General features: G+C 46.2%; 1 protein-coding gene across 1 annotated transcript; it reads right to left on the bottom strand.

The window, feature by feature from the left end:
- Positions 1-14,534: 14,534 nt before the first annotated feature.
- GDF1 (growth differentiation factor 1) lies at positions 14,535-19,591 on the bottom strand. Its single transcript, XM_085638031.1, has 2 exons — positions 18,252-19,591; positions 14,535-15,485 (listed from the first exon to the last, which is right to left on the bottom strand). The coding sequence occupies exons 1-2, from the start codon at positions 18,523-18,525 to the stop codon at positions 14,668-14,670; spliced, it is 1,092 nt and encodes a 363-aa protein (XP_085494157.1). The 5' UTR covers positions 18,526-19,591; the 3' UTR covers positions 14,535-14,667.
- Positions 19,592-19,998: the final 407 nt, after the last annotated feature.

The raw sequence follows: 19,998 nt of genomic DNA, 5'->3' as shown, positions 1-19,998 counted from the left end.
TCCATCTGAGCTCCATGTGAAGTTCCAGGAGCATGACGAGGAGGATGACAAATATCAAGACGAGGCGCATTATTACCAGCAGAGCTTTATGGCTCCACGTCATAGCTATCAGTTTGACTTCCATCAAAAACGCGCCCCAGGGTTGTGGCCAATCTACCGCCTTTTTTAAATCGAGGACCTTCAAGCCATGGTGGCAGATTATAGGCAAAGTTTCCCTCCTCAGCAAAATCAATCTGTAAACCAAGTTCCTCAGGCGGAAGTATCTACAGATACACCAGGTCCTCAGTTACCAAGCACACATGGGATTATATCAGGCTCAGGGACAATCGACCCAGGAGCACAAAACACTTCCTCCTCAGATGAAGACGTACAGGAAGGTGAACTGCCAGATCCAGCATCTGCTCCTGACCCTTGGGAGGATTACGTGATTCCGACACCATCTACTCCTCCGCAACTTCCTTCAGACTCTCCTCCAGAGGATATCGGAGGGTTTCACAACTTGATGCAAAGGGCAGCCAGCAGGTTCCATTTACCTATGACAGTAAAGCAGACGGAATGTTTCCGTTACGATTTCAAAGAGGACACAAGAAAAGTAGTGCGCTCCACACCTATCATCGATCATATTTGGCAGGAGGCCTTCAGAATTATGAAAACGCCAGCGTCCATACCACCGGTGCTGCCTCGTGTGGAAAAGAAATATAGGGCTCCGGATGACTCTCTATCTTGCCTTATTGGACATCCGAAGCTAGATTCAGTCATCTCTCAGGCTGCACAAAGGCAGTCTAAGAATCCAGCTACCCAGATTACTCCCCCCCCCCCCCCCGATAAGAAAGGGAGTAGAATGACATCCTTAGAAAAAGGTTCTCTTCAATGGCAGCTGTGATAATCAGAGCAGCAAATGCTCAGCCATCATCCGCCACTATGACTGCCAAATGTGGTCCGATATGGCAGGACTAGTAGACCTCATCCCGGAGGAAAGCAGGCAGGATGCAAGCAAAATTCTGCTGGAGGGTGAGCGTGCAGCCTCAGAGACAATGGACTGTGCACTTGACATGGCAAATATGGGTTTTAGGCAATTAGCAGTAGCGGCTGTACTTCGACGTCAGGGATGGCTAAAAGCAACATCTTTTAGACCTAAGGTACAAGCAAAGATTTTGATATGGCTTTGGACTGTGACTCACTCTTCGGAAAACACATTGATGAGGCTCTATTAGCAATCAAGAATGATACGGACACCGCAAAGTCTTTGGGAGCTCTGCAGTACCGAAGAGTACCTTCCAGAGGTGCTAAAGGGCGAGGATTAACCACTTATATAGGAGGATACCAGAGAGCTCAGCAATATCAACCATACCAATCCCAATATCGACAATCTTATAACCCTTCATCGTATCGTCAATCTTCGATGGCTGGTTCCTCTCGCCAGGGTGGCCACAAGCGAGCACCGCAACAAAGCCGTGACTCATGCAGAAAGCGATGAGCATGTCAGGGTACCAGTCCATCTTCCATCCCTACCCGTGGGTGCAAACATTTTGAGTTACATGCAACGGTGGCACGAGATAACATCAGATCGCTAGGTTTTGTTCCTGGTCACCAATGGTCACACTCTAGAGTTTCTTTAGCAACCACCCCACCCAGGGGTCCCCCTCCCCCTTGTCTTCACTTACTTGACCATGCTTCTCAAGGAAGCAATAGAGGAGGCACCACTCGCTCAGAAAGGGACAGGTTTTCATTCCCTTTTTTTCCTAATAAAAAAAAGAAATCAGAGAATGGAGACCATTTCTGGCCCTAAGAAATCTCAACAAGTTTCTCAAGAAGCAGACGTTCAGGATGGTAATGCTCTTCGACATCCTGGGTTGCTTAAACAAAGGTGATTTCATGACTTCCCTCGACATGGAAGACGCTTATTTCCATATCCCAATCCACCCAAAGCACCAAAAGTTCCTCAGATTCACAGTGGCTGGTACCCACTATCAATTCAAAGTGCTCCCATTTGGACTCAAATCAGCACCACGGATCTTCACCAACTTCCTTGCACCAGTAGCGGTGACCCTGCGGTCTGAGGGGTTTCAAGTATTTCCGGACATCAATGATTGGCTGCACAAAGCAGCAACTGTGCAGGAGGCCTATCGAGCAACGAAAACTTGCCTCAGTTTGTTCGAAGCGTTGGGACTTACCCTAAACAGAGCAAACATGGTTCTGCTTCCAACTCAAGTAATATCTTTGCTGGGAGCATCCTTAGACACCATTCAGTGCAAAGCTGTCTTGTCTCAGGAGAGGCAGATGCAGATACACCTGCAAAGGCTTGCAAGGACAGTATCAAAAAAAGGGTCAGTTTCTGTGTGAATGTACAAATCGCTCCTGGGGATGTGTTCTGATGCGATAAATCTGGTACCTCTAGCTAGACTGAAAATGAGGCCTATTCAGGAGGAGCTATAGAAACAGTGGCAAAAGGCTTTTGGATCCTTCGAAGATGTAGTTCGAATCACAAAACGGATGGTGAAAGCATTGCAGTGGTGGTTTCAGGCGGCAAATCTCATTCAAGGCCTTACTTTCCTACGGAGCACCCCAGATTTCATTTTAACAATGGACGCCTCCATGGAGGGCTGGGGAGGTCATCTACAGGATTTGCAAATTCAAGGCAAATGGTCTTCGGCGCAGAGAAAACAGTGCATCAACAGCTTAGAGCGAAAAGCCATATTCCTAGCTCTCTAAGCTTTCCTGCTGAGAATAGCAGGCTCCTCGGTGTTGGTGCATACGGACAATACCATCAGCATGTACTATGTCAACAAGCAAGGAGGAACAAGATAAATTACGCTCTCTCAAGAGGCACAAGAATTATGGAAATAGACAACACATGATGGGATCTCGTTGAAGACCGAGCATGTCAGGAGTCTACACAATACCCTTGCAGACACGTTGAGCAGGTCTCAGTCCAGTTGCCATGAGTGGGAGCTAGAACAATCCCAGCTGGACAAGGTATTTTGAGAATGGGGGAAACTCACTTTGGACCTCTTCGCAACAAAGGAGAACACCAAATGTCAGTACTATGCCAGCAGATTCCCTCTACCAGGGTCAAGGGGCAATGCCCTTTTAATCTGATGGTCAGGGATATATGTCTACGCTTTCCCCCCATCCCGTTAATTCCCAGGGTACTAAACAAGATGAAATCTAAGGCTGTGGTCTGATAGCTTTTTGTTGGCCGATGCAAAACTGGTTCCCAGAACTGCTTCTGCTGTCAGAGTCGAAGCCCAATGGCCTTCAGCCATCCTCGATGTTATCGAGGAAAAAGGGCCAAGTAAACATCCAGATCCACACTCTTCATTTGCATGCATGGCTCCTGAATTCCTGGAGCTTAGGGATGTAAATATAACGCAAGAGTGTAGAGAAATCATTGCTAAATCCCGTGCTGAAAGCACTATCAAAACATATAGTTTGAAATGGAGAAGATTCTGTTTCTGGTGCCAAAGAAATAATGTTCACCCGCTGCAAGCCCCTGCTCAACAGATCTTGCCGAACCTCCTCTCACTAGCTAAATCAGGTCTCACTTTGTCAGTAAAGGTTCATCTGGCTGCAATTTCCAGTTGTAGCAAATTTCCTCAAGCTCTTTCTCTCTGTGCATCTAGTTTTGTAAAGCAGTTCATGAGAGGCCTTTTCAGTGCATTTCCCCTGTGCGCGCGCCTCAATGTAGTCCTGGCGCAGTTAATGAGACAACCGTTTGAACCAATTCACAAAGCAGAGCTTAAGTTTCTCACATGAAAGATATCCCTCTTACTATCTATTACTTCTGCAAGGAGGGTGAGTAAAATACAAGCCTTTACAATCAAGGAACCTTTTCTAAATTTCACTGACAACTATGTAGCTTTACGGACAAACCCGGCATTTATACCAAAGGTACCAACACAATTTCACACCAACACAATTTCACCTCAATGAGCCTCCGATATTACAATCTTTCTTTCCAAATTCATCTATCCCAGGAGAACTGACATTGCATACAGTGGATATCAAGGGATGCTTGAAATTCTACCAACCCAAGACGAAAGAGATAAGAAAAAAAAGATCAGCTCCTGGTCGCTTACGGACAAGGAAAACAAGGAACAGCTGTAACAAAGGCTACAATCGCCAGATGGGTCTCATACGCGATTCAGTTTTGTCATGAAAAGGCTAACAAGCACCCCGACAGCAAGAGCTAAAGCACACTCCACAAGAACAATTTCTGCATCTGCAGCTTGGTTTGTTGGATTGACATTAGACAAAATATTCCGTGCTGCGACATGGAAGAATGTCCACACGTTTACAAAGCATTACTATCTGCAATCTACGCAACGAGAAGATGCAGCAGCTGGACAAGCGGTACTGCGACATCTCTTCAATTAAGGTCAGCCTCTTTTGTTTCACATAAGAGGAGCTCTTTCTTTACTTTACTGTATCAAAGATTTGACTCATGCATTTCATGCGAGATTTTAAATGATTATTAGAAATGTTTCCGGTATAGCTCTATAACATTGGGAGTTTAAAGTTTCATTTCTCCCACCGTCTGCTAACGACAGTACAGTTTTAGGGTACTGCTTGCCATTCTGATTCAGGAATGTGAATCTATGAAAGATACCCCAATACCTGTAACTACAGTTATCCAGTATTGGTATAATTCATAGATTCACATGCACCCACCATCCTTCCCGGAGAGTCAGTTCTCATTGAATAGTGCGATCTTTACTTCACACTTGTGCTTTGAAAATCTAGAGGGTGCTAACAGCTGATTGGCTGTCGCAAGGCAAAATTGTTTAAAGACGCCACGCATGCTTCCCCGGCTGTGGGCATCTAAGGACAATTCACAAGTACATGATGTCACCACCTTAGTCCCTACATTGTTCAAACAGCACTGAGAATAGCAAACCTCTTCCTCTCAAACAAGAGCTTTGGTAGTGTAAATACATTTAGAGTGACCGACAGTAGTGAGTGGAGGTCGACTGACACTTGGAATTTATTTTTCCTAAAACGCCTGAGATGTGCAACATTTTGTTGCTTCTGTGTCAGCTGCTAATCGATAATCCCACTGCAGGAATAATCAGAAAACGGCTCGGCCTAATTCCCTTTTGAGAGGGCCACAACGCTGCACAGCCGTGACCTCATGTGTGAAAAGTTGCTATTACATAGATGCCACCACTCATCGGGTAAGGAACCATTCAATGGCTCAAGTGGGCACCAATTAACCAAGTTCGTTGGAAGGCAGAAGCAAAATGCGAATGTCATTTAAACAGATTGGTGGATGAACAGGGCTTTTTGAAAGCCCCTACAGGTAAGAACTTTATCTAGGTTAACACCAGAACAAACAAGCATTGGCACAGCCGATAGGTCTCGCCTATAAGATCTATTTTCTCTGCTAATGTTTTTTTAGCTATGCTCTACAGCATCGCGGCTATTGTGCAGCATGGCTTGAAAAATAGAAGGCGCAAATGTTTTGTGGAGCACCTTTTTGGTATTAACTGATTCGAGGTGCATTAATTAATAATAAAAAAAGGCAGCACAAAAGTGCTGTTTTGAAGCGTAGCATTAAAAAACTGGGAGTGAGGTAGAGGCAATATAGTGGGCAGAGGGAGAAGGAACAAGAGGGAGAAAACCCAGGCGAAAGAGAGCAATGTGGAACACAGGCAGGCAGAAACTCACCGGCAAGAGAGAGCAACACAAACTTGGGTTGAGGGAAAGAAGTATACTGGCGAGAGACAGCTGAAAACACATGCACTCAAATCAAAGAGATTGGTAAAGAGAAAATGCTGCATGGGAGGGACAAACACAGCACTGACAAAAAAGCTATCGAATAAGGAGCAGCCAACTAAGAGTGACAGAAAAGCCAACTAGTGTTAAGCAAGGGGAAGGACCCAACACCTGTATGTTCTTGGTAAGCCCACAGTTTCTTTTGCAACCAGACAGTTTACCCTGCCTGTTAGGCTCAACCTAAAAATACTTTTGTAGATTTCTCCTGCTTAAAGAATCACAAAGTTAAATGTAGATCATTGTAGAAAATACATTCCCCCAGTTTGTCTTTTAATTCTCCCTCTTAACTGTCGCCAAATGTTGGCATCTCTGCTTCTATATTTACTAAGTTTTCGTAGTACTTGGAAATGTGTAGAATATCAGTGAGGCAGTCTGAAATGACCCTTCAATTGTCTCCCGTTTCTTTATCCATTCTATCTTCATGGTGGAGTTTGGTTTTGTAAATCATACATAACCTAAGGTCTGTAATTAGACTAGTGAAAGGGCCTATTCTTTTAACTTTCGGTCTCTCTACCAATAACTAGTGAGGGACGTCCTGTTCCTCCATTAATAATTCCGGAGTATGCCACCTCCAGGTACTATCAACGACTTTATTCAAACAAGCATTGGCATAGCCAATAGGTCTCACCTTTGGGACCTTATAAATATTTTGTTATGCAGCACAATATCCTTGGTGCAACAACATCAACTGTTGCATGGCTAAACACTTATAAGGTCCCACAGGCGAGACCTATTTGGCTATGCCAATGCTTGTTTATTTATCTTCTTTAGGGACTGACCTGGATTCTGCCCTCTCTTTATCCTGTTATCCTGTTAATTGCCCCCAGAGGCTGGGTTTCTGCGTTTATTCCTGGAATGCACGCATGCCTAATATTGCACTGCATTGCTTCCAGAACACCCCCACGCCCCCTCCCCCCGAATCGTTTAAGCTGTGGCCGAAGAGCCAGCGCCGCATCGGTTTGAAGTAGCAAGTGCTGGGATGAGGCACCGGAGTGTGGCAGGGCGAGACATTGTAATCTGGCTTTGTGTTCTCACGACACGTATCGCTGGAGTTCACTATTGAAAACGTAACTCAAGTTATACTTTTGGTGGATCAGGATTAAATGGGTTTTCTTGGGAGGAAAGAGGTGAATGATATTTGGATGCGTTTGATGGGAATACAGCAGAAAGGTGGGACATTTGTTAAGTTAAGAATTATGGTCACGCTGAGGCTTCGATGCACATAATGCTCGGACCTGGGAAACATAGCAGGGTGGCATCATCTTGACAATAATTAGTGAGCAAGAAGGCTTACTAAAAAGGACTTTAAAGTATACATTGACCAACTGGCTCCATGTCTCACTCCCGAAGCTTTGTTTAACCTCCTAATTAATTCTGGGTAACGTAGTCCTGGTTCAATTTAATTGGACCAACGCACCTGAAGAGGTTACTAGACGTCTAGAAGAGCTTGGTTTTAATAGCTTTGCAGAAAGCCAAGTGGCTTTGCCATTTGTGCAGCATGGGAGGCATTGTAGGCCAGAAAGGCCCTCTGTCATGCGCAGGTTATGGGAATGGAGAGCATGCAGAGGATGCACATAAGAGTAATGAACAAGTTTAGAGCAAAGATGAACGGGTTCTCGATTGTGGTAGGACCGATGGCCCAGGCAAAGAGGCCTAAACAGATTGTTTTGAGATGGCAAGCCAATGAACGCCTACCATGGACGAGGATACAAACAAATGATATGATCGTTTGAATAGGAGGCACACTGCAGCATTTAGAATTTGTTGCAGTCAACAGAGAAGGCAGGCAGGAAGTCCCAGGTATGAGGATTTACAGTGGTCAAGCCTGGGCAAAACTGTGGCCTTTATCATTGTAGGAGACTGGCTTAGTATATAGTGCTCACTTAGGCAACTGTAGCACCCTGCACTAATCCAGACAACCCTTATCTTGATTTTAGTTGTCTTAGACAACCTTAGAAAGCTCTCCAAGTGGTAGCTGTGGAGAGCAGCCTTCAGGCTTAGTCCAGAAGGAGCGTAAAGCAGCTTGTTTTACCAGTACTTCATTTTATGGTATAGGTTAAGTGAAAAAGAACCACAGTGTAGTTTTAAAAAGTATGCATTTATTATTAACACTCACCAACGCATTGCAATATCTGCTACCCGGAGATAGAAAGAAAATACTCACAATACTTTGTCACTAGAATACGTAAGCAGCACAAATACACAGTGGTCTCCAAGGGTAGACCAAACCATATACTAAAATAGTGGAATGCGAACCACAACTTAAGTCGAGACTGGACCCAGAAGACGTAGAGGAGTCAGGGACCCAAGGAACCACTCAAGGTAAAGCATCTAGGAACCCCACGGGGTCGTGTACAGAGAAGGAACACGACCAAGTGCTTAATGTAAGTCAATGGGTAAGTCACGGTTGCAGTTTTAAAAGAATAAGGACCCTTCTCAGCGGAACACTGAAGAAAACCAGTGGAAGAAGGAAGGTTGGAGGGTCACCACACCCGTGGACACCCCCGTAACCAGGATACCCACACCAGGGAAGCCGGGTGCATATGGGTGAAGTGACGTTGGAAACAGCTGTAAACCACAATCGAGGACTACAGAAAAGATGCTGCTGGCGAAGAATGTGAAAGTGTCCGGTGGAACCCAAATGTGGATTCAAGATTAGAGGTACCTGCAAGCAGAGGGGACAGAGTCTATGCCACTGTGGAGTGACCAGAAGCACAGAAGACGAATGTCCATTGATGTCGGGATGCAGGAGAGTTGACGGTGCCCTTGAAGTTGCAGCAGTACAGACCAGGCGATGCTGAAGAAGACCAGGAGCCGTTCATGAGCTGTTCCATGTTGAATGTCAAGTGCCAAGGGGTCAGTGTCTGGCAGGGGCACAAACAAGCCTTAGCAGTGGCAAACAACGTAGTCGTTGAAAAAGGTGCAGTGTTGGGACCAGCAAGGTCCAAGTGACTCTCCACGAGCAGGTAAGTCGGAGCAGGCCCGAGCAAGCAGGGGAGCCCACTGGAGCCAAAGAAGACCCTCAAGAGGACCCACAGGCCGAAGGCACAAGAGTCGCAAGAGGACTTTGAGCAGATCACCAAAGGATGAAGGCCAGCGGTGCAAAGGACGCAGTGCAGGTCAAGATCTTGGCTGCAGGTGATGCTTGAGGCTGGAGCTTCTTGGAGCCTGAAGATCTCTGGAGAGCGTCAACAAGCCTTGGCAACAGCAAGTCAACACGGTGCATAGGGGGTACTGCTCCAGTGGTTCTGACGTGGCATACTGGCTTCAAATTTGCTATGAAGACAGTGCAGGCCTCGAGGGAGTTGCAGAACCCCACCTGTGTTGCTGAACCTTTCGGAGTCTGTAGGAGCTCAGGAGCAGCAGACCGGTCAGTTTTGTTGCGGTGCCTGCAGATGCAGGGGAGTGACTCCATCAATCCAAGGGAGATTCCTTCAGGTGTTCTAGACATTCGCGGGCCTTGTGAAGAACCTGTATGGAGCCCAGGCACAGACATTGCAGAAGACTTGTAGGAGGAGGAGGAGACCAGGAGCAACAGGAGTCGTCCCAGTTGCAGTTTCGGTTCCCAAAGTGAAGTCCAGAGTGCCCAGGCGGTTGAAGTAAAAGTGGTTTCGGATCCAAAGCTTTTCCCATGATGAATCTAGGGACCCACTCACAGGTAAGCCCTTAAGTACCATAAGGAAAGGGTTGGACGAGTCAGGGGTCCCTCCCACAGGAGAGGCTGGAGAGTGGAAAGGATACTCCCAGGACCTTTGTCCAGTTTTGCGCCAGAGCAGGAGCCAACAGCTCACTGAACTGGTTACAACTAGAGTAAGCAAGGAGGTCACCAAATGTGCCCTTCAAAGCAGTCTAGTGGCGCTAGCAAGTGACCCCACCCTGTCCCAATACATTAAGTCCTGTCTGGGAGGTGGTCACACCTCCCAGTGACAGGATTCCAATTGTTCTGCCTTCCCCCTGCTCAAGCTTGGCTTAGCAGCAGGAGGGCGGAATCGTGTCTCTGGTTGGCAGCAGCAATAGTTTGCTGTCCGGGTCTAGAAGACTGGTACCAGGAGAACTGAGGGCCTCTCGTAGGAGCTTTAAGGTGCTTGGAATCATACCTCCCACACAGTTTATAGTGTGGGGGTATGTTCCAACATGTTTGATACCAAACGTGACCGGGTTAGTTCCAGCCAGTTTAGAGATAGCCATCACGTAATGACGCACTGCCACTCTGTATCGTAATGGCTGATGCACTTACAACCTGGACTTAGAGGGTTGTAGGGGTGTCCTGCTCATGCACGGGCACCCTCACACTTAGAACCGAGCACCCGGCCTTCAGGATTGAAAGGCCTGCCTTAAGGGGGACTTATAGGTTTTAAGTGTAGTGACCTCGTATATAAGGAAACATATCTGTCATAAGTGGTGCTAGCATCAGCGTACACAGGCTGCAATGGCAGGCATGTAGTCACAATTTAGGTGGTTTCTCAGGGGTGGCATAATGCATGCTTCAGCCCATGGGAGACCCCTGGTCTAACTATGCCCTGGGTACCCTAGTACCATATATTAGAGACTTACAAGGGTACACCAGTAGCCAATCTGGAGTGTACCAAAGTACTCACCATGTCCAATTTAGGGAAGCAGCACAGAGACTGTGTCCTGATTAGCAGGATCCCAATCAGACTAGTCAGTAAAACCTAATGACAGCAGCAGAAAGTGGGGGTGACCGTGAAAGCAGATCCTAGTTTCCTACAATCATTATTTGACTGGAAGTGGCAGCAAGGAAACCAATACATTTTATTATAAGGGAAGTGAGCGATAGAAAGAGGAGGAAACCTCCTGCTGCTTGAACACCCTCTGCATCCTTCGCAAGACCTTCAAATGGATCCCCTCTGAGTCATGGAAGACAGTCACTCACGCACTCATCACCAGCAGACTGGACTATAGAAACGCTCTACACCAGCATCAACAAGTACCTACTCCGCAAACGCCAGACAATGCAGAACATCGCGGCCAGACTCGTCCTCGGCACGAACACATCAGCCAACACCTGCAGAGACTCCACTGGCTTCCCGTAAAAAAGAGTCACCTTCAAAATCCTCACTCACGCCAACAAATGCTTACACAACAACAGACCCAAATACGTCAACGACAGAATAAACTTCCACATACCCAAAAGAACCCTCCGATCTGCCAACTTCGCACTGGCCGAAACCCTGCGCATCCTCCGAGCCTGAGCCGGTGGTAGATCATTCTCCCACATTGCAGTCAAGACCTGGAATGAGCTACCAGCAGACATCAGACACTCCCCCTCCCTGAACACTTTCAGGAAGACCCTCAAAACCTGGCTCTTCGGCTGAATGGATCTGCGTACCCCCCCCCCCCCCCCCCCTCCGGGCGAGTAGCGCGCTTACAATTCCCTGATGGATTGATTAAAGAAATGTTACTCACTTTTTTGGCTAAGGAAGGATGATTACTGAACCAAAACCCTAGATTCAGAGCTTCAGATAATGGGGTATGATGGAGAACACCTTCATTCCACGGTCAGAAGTCTGTGAACAACTGTGGTGTCTGTTTCCAAATCATAGGAATTTCAGTTGTGTCAGTATTAGTTGTCAGGAAGTTACTGCGAACTCCAAATACCTCCTCGATGAGGCAGTTTTGAAAAATAGAGCCCGAATTGAGAGAGTGGTCATTAAGAGCGCAAAAGGGGTCAGCACCATGTCTCGTCAGTGACAGCCTGAAAGAGAGTATAAGTTGTGCGAGAGGACAAACATATGCAATGAAAAGAGTGAGGTTCAAGGATGTGCCTTGCGGGACGCAATGTGCGAGTTTGTGCAACCTAGAATTATTATTTTTTTTTTAAAGGGGGTAGTGAACTGCCCTGGGTCAGCCTTGGTTATACAAGGAAATCCAGGTAAGACATGGTCCTTGGATGCCACCGTGGTGGAGGCACTCTAATAAATAAAACATTGAGTAAAACTATACTGAAAGCCACCAAAGGTCTAGTGAAGCCAGTGCCACCGAGTGCTTGGTCTCCTAGTGCACATTCCTCTTGCTTGGGATACTCCATGACAGAACCACCGCCCTTTGGAAAATGGCAGCGAGAAATACAATGACTGACACTACCAAGCAGAGGCTCGTAGCGATATGTTGATAGCTAGAGGATGTCCACTGCCGGAAGTGTTGAAGTAGAGTCAGTCTTAGAAATTAAAAGTCCAAGTATCTATGTATCAAAGGATGGATGGTGTTAAAAAAAAAAGACAAAACAGAACAGGCACAATGCTGCCACCAGGCCACAGACAAAGCATTTGAGAATGCTACACCTTTTGCTTCCGTAGGGCTGGATTGCTGCACAAGCTTCTTCCTCAGAATCATTTCCATCATTCTTGAAAACAGAGAAAGAAGAGGGATTTGCCCAAGATCACAAAACGTATGCCAGTGGAAGGACACAACCCAGTCCACTTAGTTCCTCCTCCAGTGTTGAAGGTTCTACCAGACACCACCATATGAGGCTTTGAAACCACTTTAGCGTGAGAGGTTGTGTCGCATATCTCTCTCTCGCTCGCTCTCTCTCTCTCAATAGAGACATTTCTTGAAAGGCCAGGGTTTCCGAGAGACCTTCTTGTTGGGTAACACTCACTGGCACACCATACAAGACAACCGACTTCTGAGGACGTTCAGGTCACCTACCCTGGACTAGAAGAGCTTCTAATCTGCTTACTCCACCCTCCATCTCTATAAAGAGACAGTGCAACCAAGGTGTTCAGTATGGTGGGTGGATCTTCAAACCTATTGAAGGAAGGGTACAGGAGATGATGTCAGTTAATGAAAAGACGATTCAACGCAACATCACAAACAAGAGTCCTAGTGTCCTGGATTTATGCCTCAACCCTGGATGTCATTGAACACAAGATTCTGACTCGCATTTTGTTTTGGTTCCCTGCTCTCGCGCTACATAGGTTCAATCCCAAGACACACATTTGGGTATATAGATCACCCCAGACTTCGATACCTGCGTTCTCACACCCCATGCTCAGCCTCACTAGCCACCTTAATACCACTGGTACAGCACCTTTTGCAAATCCACACTTGTAGCAAAGGCCCTTCTAAAGAAATATGCTGCTACTAGCCAACTAACCCCACTTGTATGACTGTCACCAAAAATTATCAACACCACAAAAGGAGCAGATTCAGAAAGGATTACTGCTGTGACATAACTGAAACAAGGAAAGGAAATTCCTTTTTTAAAAGAACCCTCACTCACCAACCTAGTTGGTGACATGCTTCATCATAGGGATCCCACCCAAAGGGCAGAGTACCTCTCGGGTGTGCTACAACGCCCGATGACAGCAAGCTGGTTTGTTTGTGCAACGTGAATAGTGAGTGGGGATTTTAAAATTATCTCTAAGCACCCAAGGAATTTAATGGTGGGGTCATAGGACAAGACTAAAAACGAAGGTGGATGTTCTATAAGGTTAGATTGACCTTAGACATCCGTGATATATAAGTGACAGGGTCTACATGTTTCAGCCTTTATGCTCAAAATCGCAAGGCTTTCTTCAGGACCAGTGTAAGTGAGTAGGTGTGCACTCGCTAAGGTGCACCCACGTTCATACCCGACCGTCAACTTACGGTTTAACTTGTACTCATTGAGTTTCTGTGAGTAAAAACACAGCGTAACAAAGTGTGGATCAATATTGCTCACTCTGTCACGCTGTTGTATGAGATTACTGTGTAAACATACCTGAAATGTACTGAATCTCACGCAATTGTTTTTTTCTTAGAGAAACTTAATGAGTACGAGTTAAACCGTAAGTTGACGGTCCGGTAATAACGTGGGTGCACCTTAGCGAGTGCACACCTACTCACTTACACTGTATTACACAACGTGCAAGTAAGAAAAGTGGGTTTGCAATCTCCCCACTTGACCAAATCCTGGGATCCTACGCAAAGCACTTTAATGCACGGAGCATCATTTTGACTGATTGTTAGATTGAAGAGCGCCTTGAAGAAATTCAGTTCGGGATGTGCTCTAAATAAAAAATGCACTTGTGTATATCATTTACTAGACCACAAGTTTGCTCCACTTAGCACAACAATGGCTTATGTATAGTGTACATGAAAAGCTGACATATCTTGGCTCACTCAAAGCATAATGTCAGGGCATGGGGGTCCATGTTAAAAACGCTATATTTTAATATGTGCTAATGCAGGGGGGACAAACGAATGTAAAACAAAAGCATTTATAAAAAATAAAAAAAACAGTTTGAAATAGTATCATATTTTTACATGAGGTTTCCTGCTATTTACATGCTAAAACCTTTGATGACGAGACTGGTGTTTTAGCTCTTAGAAGTCAGGCCAAACTAATGGCCGACTAATATTGGGCTGTGTCAATTCACCAACATGGGGCTAAACCCACAAATATTTCGTGTTATAGGTACCTAGGTGTGCACATCCTTTGGCATCTACTAGTTCCGGTGATCAACATGATCATTCAGTCAGTCTTCTGGTTGAGAAGGACAACTCTAGTAGCTGTGCAAATGGCATCAGGCGTGTACTACACACACGAATGTTCGATGGGCCCATCCCGGGACACTAGTGTACGTCTTTGGTCCATGAAGACCCCTCTCTTATCTCAGCCTCGTGTACTAACTGTACATGCCCTAGTTATGTGCTTGTCCTCTGTTAAAAAGTAACTGATCACATGTCCTTTCTTGCAGCCACTTTGTTTTTGGAACCCCAAAATGCAAATTACAAAGAAATCCAACTGATCACAGTTGCCCCCCAAAAAAAAGCCTTTATTGCTATCAAAATTATTTCATGTACAATGCTCAAATTATCAAAAATATTAAATGCATCTCAGAAAAGAGTTAACGTTAAAAGAAATTAAATGCAGCAAACGTGCAGCGATCACCTGCATCCGCACTCATCCACCACCATGTCTTCGTAGTGTCTCAGCACCACATTGTCGTGGTTGTCGTAGTAAAGCATGGAAATGGGGGAGAGGCGGACGGGGACACAGCAGGGCTGTGGGGTGTCCTCCGGCTCCATGGAGTGAACTAGGGTCTGCAGGATTGCGTGGTTGGTGCCATTCAGAATCTCCGTCAGTGGGTATGGACACTCGCCGTGGCAATAGTTTGCCATGTAACCCTGCGGGGCAATGATCCAGTTTTGCCAGCCAACATCGCGGAAGTCGATGTAGAGGCGCCGGCGCTTGCAGATGTTGCTTGGCGTAACAAGCGGGTGGGAAGTGCTCCTCTTGGTCCTCCTGGACACCTTGCACTGAGCAGGGTGGAGGGAGACAGCCAGCATGGAGGTGTAGAGGAAAGAATGGATCCCAGGGCAGTGGCTCCACGCCGAGGCCTGGTTTAGGTCTTCATCGTCGAGTGTAGAAATTTCCAAGATCAGGCCCAAGTTTTTGGCGGGGTTCCTCCAGTCCTGAGCCACTGCCGTTAGGTCAAATGAGAGAGACTTGCGGAGCAGCCGAAAGGACTGCTCGACCAGGAGCCGTCGGGTCTCCTTGTGGGCCGACATGCCCTTCAGGCTCATCCGCAGAGTCCGGTAGAGCCGCAGGTCAAACACCTGCCCGCTATAGGAGTTGTGGCTGAATTTGACCTCCAGGCGGGCCAGCGTCAACTCTTCCTCCTCCTCCATAGCGGTGAAATTGAAGTATAGACGCTTGTCCAGGCAAAGGGGCTTCTTCAACTCCTCATTGGGAACAAAGCGCCCTGAAAGAGAGATGGGAAGAAAGAGTCAACAAAAGTGTCAGTCTTGGTGCTAAGAGCACCCGGCCTGTAGAGAAATGGGGCTAATTTGCAATAGGCCGCTGCCATGCTATCGTACTGACCCATTGAAGAAATGCTTTTAGCCCATTAGTTCCCGCCTAGCACTGTGATACCCCTAGGGGGCACTGTAGCACTCCAGAATTTCTACCATAACGACGGTCAATGGCATGTCTGTCTCAGTCCCAGCCCCACCGGCCTAACCTGCCACAGCTTATCGTGGAAGTTTATATGCACCTATGTCCCAAGAGAAGCTGCGAGAGTTCTTTTTTTTTTTACAGCTTAAGATTGATGGAACAATGGCACCACCTGGTGCCTACTTTAGCTACTGCAGGCAAGCCACGTGCTGGTCTTGACAAATGCTTGTGCCCATTGCGTTCTGGTACTTGCAGTCCTCTGTTTTTTAACCCAAAAATAGTAAAACCACAAGTAGTTGAAAGCAGGATTGATTGCAATGCGGGTAATGGACATGGGACAACATAACTTACACCAAAAACATTAAATCACAGTCTGTAGAGAACGTTTTGTGTCAGCTGTCGCCGTTAAATAGGCCCTGGAAATAAACATTACTTTATCTTTAAACAATAAATTAAAATATATAACTTCTTCTGTCATTGTAAAGAAAAAGAGAAAATGTGCGATTGTGAGGACAGCAATAACACTTCTTGTTAGCAGGACACTACTTTCCCCAGTCTTCTGCTTTCATTTAACAAAATACTGCCACTTGGTGCATTTATTCAATTAACTGGAAAAGACAAAAACTCCCAGAAGGCATTTGTGAGTTGAAGGAACATTGAGGACAGGTAAAGTGCTGTCCTGCGGACATGACATGGTTGGAGAAGCAAACCTAACACCAGTGTGAGAGAGGGAGAAAGTAGAGGTGAGGCACACAGATATAGGGGAGACAAAATATTACGTTAAAATTCGATTTCAATTACATAAAGAAGCATTTAAACGCGAGTGATCTCACTCCATGTCATGAAGGACGCAGTTTTCAGCCCTAGTCTTGTAACTCCAAATAATTGCCATCAAGTGTGCTGGTGTAATTCGTTCAATGGATGCAAAACAAGACCACAGTACCCATAATGCATCCGTCTATCAAATAAAAGACGGGTACAGAAAACAGAGTCCGTGGTGACACAGTGGGGCACTACACCAAGTAAAATACATGGAAAAATAAAAATGCTTTAACTAGTTTTCAAAAAGCAAATCACAAGTTGGGCTGCAAGGGAACCTGTTCTTGAATCAGTGAGAGGGAATAATGGATCAACTAGTTACATCTGTGACTTGAAATCGCATAGGCTGCCTACATTTTGAAAGTGAGTTTCAGGAACCCTGTGGTGCCATTTTGGACCTCACTCATTTCTATGCTGAGTTTGGCATAGATACGAAGCAACACTGTCATATGAAACACCATGAGCCAGTCTTGGGTTTTGTAGCCAGCCGCAAGTTGCAATACCGGGACCTGCAGTTACATGTTTAGATGTCACCTTAACATCCCAACTTGCGATGGTTCATCATATTGCCAATATAAAAAGAAAATAAAAAAATATAACTGAAAGCGTGTGGGGTCCGGGCCTGCTTAGAATTTATGTTTATAAACTTGCTTTATTCAAGGTCAGAACATCAGCGAAGTTATCCAATGAAAATCACCATTATTTTCTCAGATACAAGTCACTAAACATACAGAAATATAAAAAGACAGACAAGAACTTTATGACAAATAGACACTGGGCTTCACTGAGGCAGAGACAAGGTATTTATACTTTGACCGGTCTGCCTAATGTAGGGACACACCCCCTTTAAGTACTCTCTACACAACAGCACTGCTGGGACTCACGGGTAATTTATCAAATCGTATTTTAATTTAATAAAGTGGCTTTGTTTTTAGACTATTTCCGGTAAGAATATAAATTTAAGATTACATTTGAAAAAATACAAATGTAATACTATTTATTTTTAAATTACCATGGCTGGGTCAGAATCACGACACGTCACCTAAGTTTTGGAAACGAGCCTTAAGAAATATTAGTAGAGCTGGGGGAAGATTTTCAGCTGAATAATTATTATGTCTGCCAGTTTCAGTCTGTGTACCCATTTCTTCCCGTTTTTGGTAATATAGATTATTTTTTCTTCGGGGCACAACAGTCAACATCAACTGGGCCAACATCTTCAGGGCGATTTCCAGCCAATCCGTATTTTTCTGCCAGCAGTACAAAGCATATTTGTAGGGCCAAACGTGATTGTTCTCATTGCTGTTGGCTTAAAAATATTTTTTTTAAATGGGGTAGTACGTAAGTTACCCGCATGACATGAGCCAGTTGGGGCAGCTGCTTCCCTCCACGCCTTCACAAACAATCTTTTCACGCCAAGTATTTCTTTATACAAACAGTTGACATCATGTGTGTTACTATAGATTTTTATATATTGGTTCAATCAAATCAACTAAAACTACGAGAACCAGAATGCACTAGGTTGTCGCATGAAAGCCCAGGACTAAACACAAGGTCCATTAAAATGTCTAGTGAGGGGCACCAGGCTGTTCTTCGAAAGATATCATGCATTTCTATACACCCCAAATATGTATATAGACATTATAGTTCTTTGTTGCCAATTAATTTACTCAATTGTCAACAAAGAATGTTCCCCACTTTGGGCAGGGCCCTCCTGTTCGCGGCACCAGGCATGGGACGCAGAGCGCATGTGCAGTACCTTGGTCTGGGAAGACGCGGATGATGTTGCCGTCCACATCCAGTTCCTCCACGCGGCAAAGCGCAGCTCGACGCTTCTCCGGGGGGAGGTTGGCCTTGTTCTTGAAGATCTTCCAGAGGACGGATGGCACCGGCGCTGGGGACACTGGGTTGGGGCGCGATGACAAACCTAAAGACCTCAAGAAGAGGCTCTCCTGAAGTTTGAGGTTGGGAACACCACCAGAAGGGGCCACCAGGAGCCAGAGGGCGACCAGCCAGGACAGAACAAGGAACATCCTCTGGACCAGAGCAGGACTAAGCAGCTAAGCCTGGTTCAGGAGACCTGGGCCTCAGTCAGAAGGACATACCCCTACTCTGTGCACTCAAAAGCTCACGCCTGGCCTACAATACCGAGTCAGACCCCAATTTAAGAGAGGGTTAGCTTTAAAAGATCACCAGAGAAGGAGATGAGCTATTACTCGAGGTACCCCAAAGCTGAGATTTGGCCTAAAAATTGAACTGCAGACCCAAACCTGCAAGCAAGCAAAGAGAAACCGCCCCACACTAAGAGAAACAGCCCCACACTAAGAGAAACAGCCCCACACTAAGAGAGACAGCCCCACACTAAGAGAGACAGCCCCACACTAAGAGAGACAGCCCCACACTAAGAGAAACAGCCCCACACTAAGAGAAACAGCCCCACACTAAGAGAAACAGCCCCACACTAAGAGAAACAGCCCCACACTAAGAGAAACAGCCCCACACTAAGAGAGACAGCCCCACACTAAGAGAAACAGCCCCACACTAAGAGAAACAGCCCCACACTAAGAGAAACAGCCCCACACTAAGAGAAACAGCCCCGCACTAAGAGAGACAGCCCCACACTAAGAGAGACAGCCCCACACTAAGAGAGACAGCTCCACACTATCCCACTCCGACGGGCCAGGCTAAAGCAACTGATCTGTGGGCAGCTTCAATGTCCGGTTTAAGAGGGGGGGAGGGCTGGCTCCAGGAGTGTTTGGAGACAGACGAGCGAGAAAAACGCCCTCAGTCTGAGGCCAAATGGAAATAGCCAGCCTTGAACGGTGGCTTAAAAGGGGGCGAGGGGCTGGCTTTGGAGACCACAGAAACAATCATAGGAAACGTAGACTGCATGCACTTGAGGAGAAGGCCACCCTCGGCAGAGCTCAGATCTGCTCAGACTCTTCAAACACCGGAGGGGAGGCCCGTCCCTCCTTTATGCGCTTCTGGTACCCTCTGGTGCGCCTGCTGACACCTCTCCAGATTAAAGCCTTTCTGTTTGCAGCAAGGCCCTAAACCCTAATGAAGGCTTAGGGAGGCGTTAATAAACAGCAGTGGCCTGGCAAATGGCTTCCAGCTCGACAGGAAATGACACACCTCTCAGGGACGCTCTCTCAATTCCCACCAGTGATGCGCTGTGTCGCGTGTCAGCGAACTTTGTGTATTGGCCCAGCAGGGAGGCAGCAGCGGTTCAGCCAACAGTGGCCCGGGGGAGAGGGGGGTCGCATGTTTTATATTTTCTGGCCCTTCGTGATTGCGGAATAAAATAAATGCATTCTTCAGTATTTATTTTCCCCTTTAGTTATTTGCTGAAGTGCAATTTATTGTACATGCCTCGGAATGACCCATGAACCGGACTGCCCTTTAACAAAAATTGCATTCTGGGAATTGTATTTCTGGTAAATCTTCAAAACAGTGATTTGAAAAAAGAAAGTCCAGGCCTGGAACACGGCGCTCCCACTGACTCG

Source organism: Triturus cristatus, chromosome 12 (assembly GCF_964204655.1).
Source record: "Triturus cristatus chromosome 12, aTriCri1.1, whole genome shotgun sequence".
Classification (NCBI taxonomy): domain Eukaryota; kingdom Metazoa; phylum Chordata; class Amphibia; order Caudata; family Salamandridae; genus Triturus; species Triturus cristatus.
Note: the sequence above shows the minus strand (reverse complement) of the source record. Positions and strands in the feature narration are given on the sequence as shown.

Bases quoted from the DNA above. Each gene is read 5' to 3' on its own strand.
- GDF1 (XM_085638031.1), bottom strand. From the start codon at position 18,525: ATGTTCCTTGTTCTGTCCTGGCTGGTCGCCCTCTGGCTCCTGGTGGCC. The intron at 15,486-18,251 runs GTACTGCACATG...TCTCTCTTTCAG, and splicing joins CCGCGTCTTCCCAGACCAAG to GGCGCTTTGTTCCCAATGAG.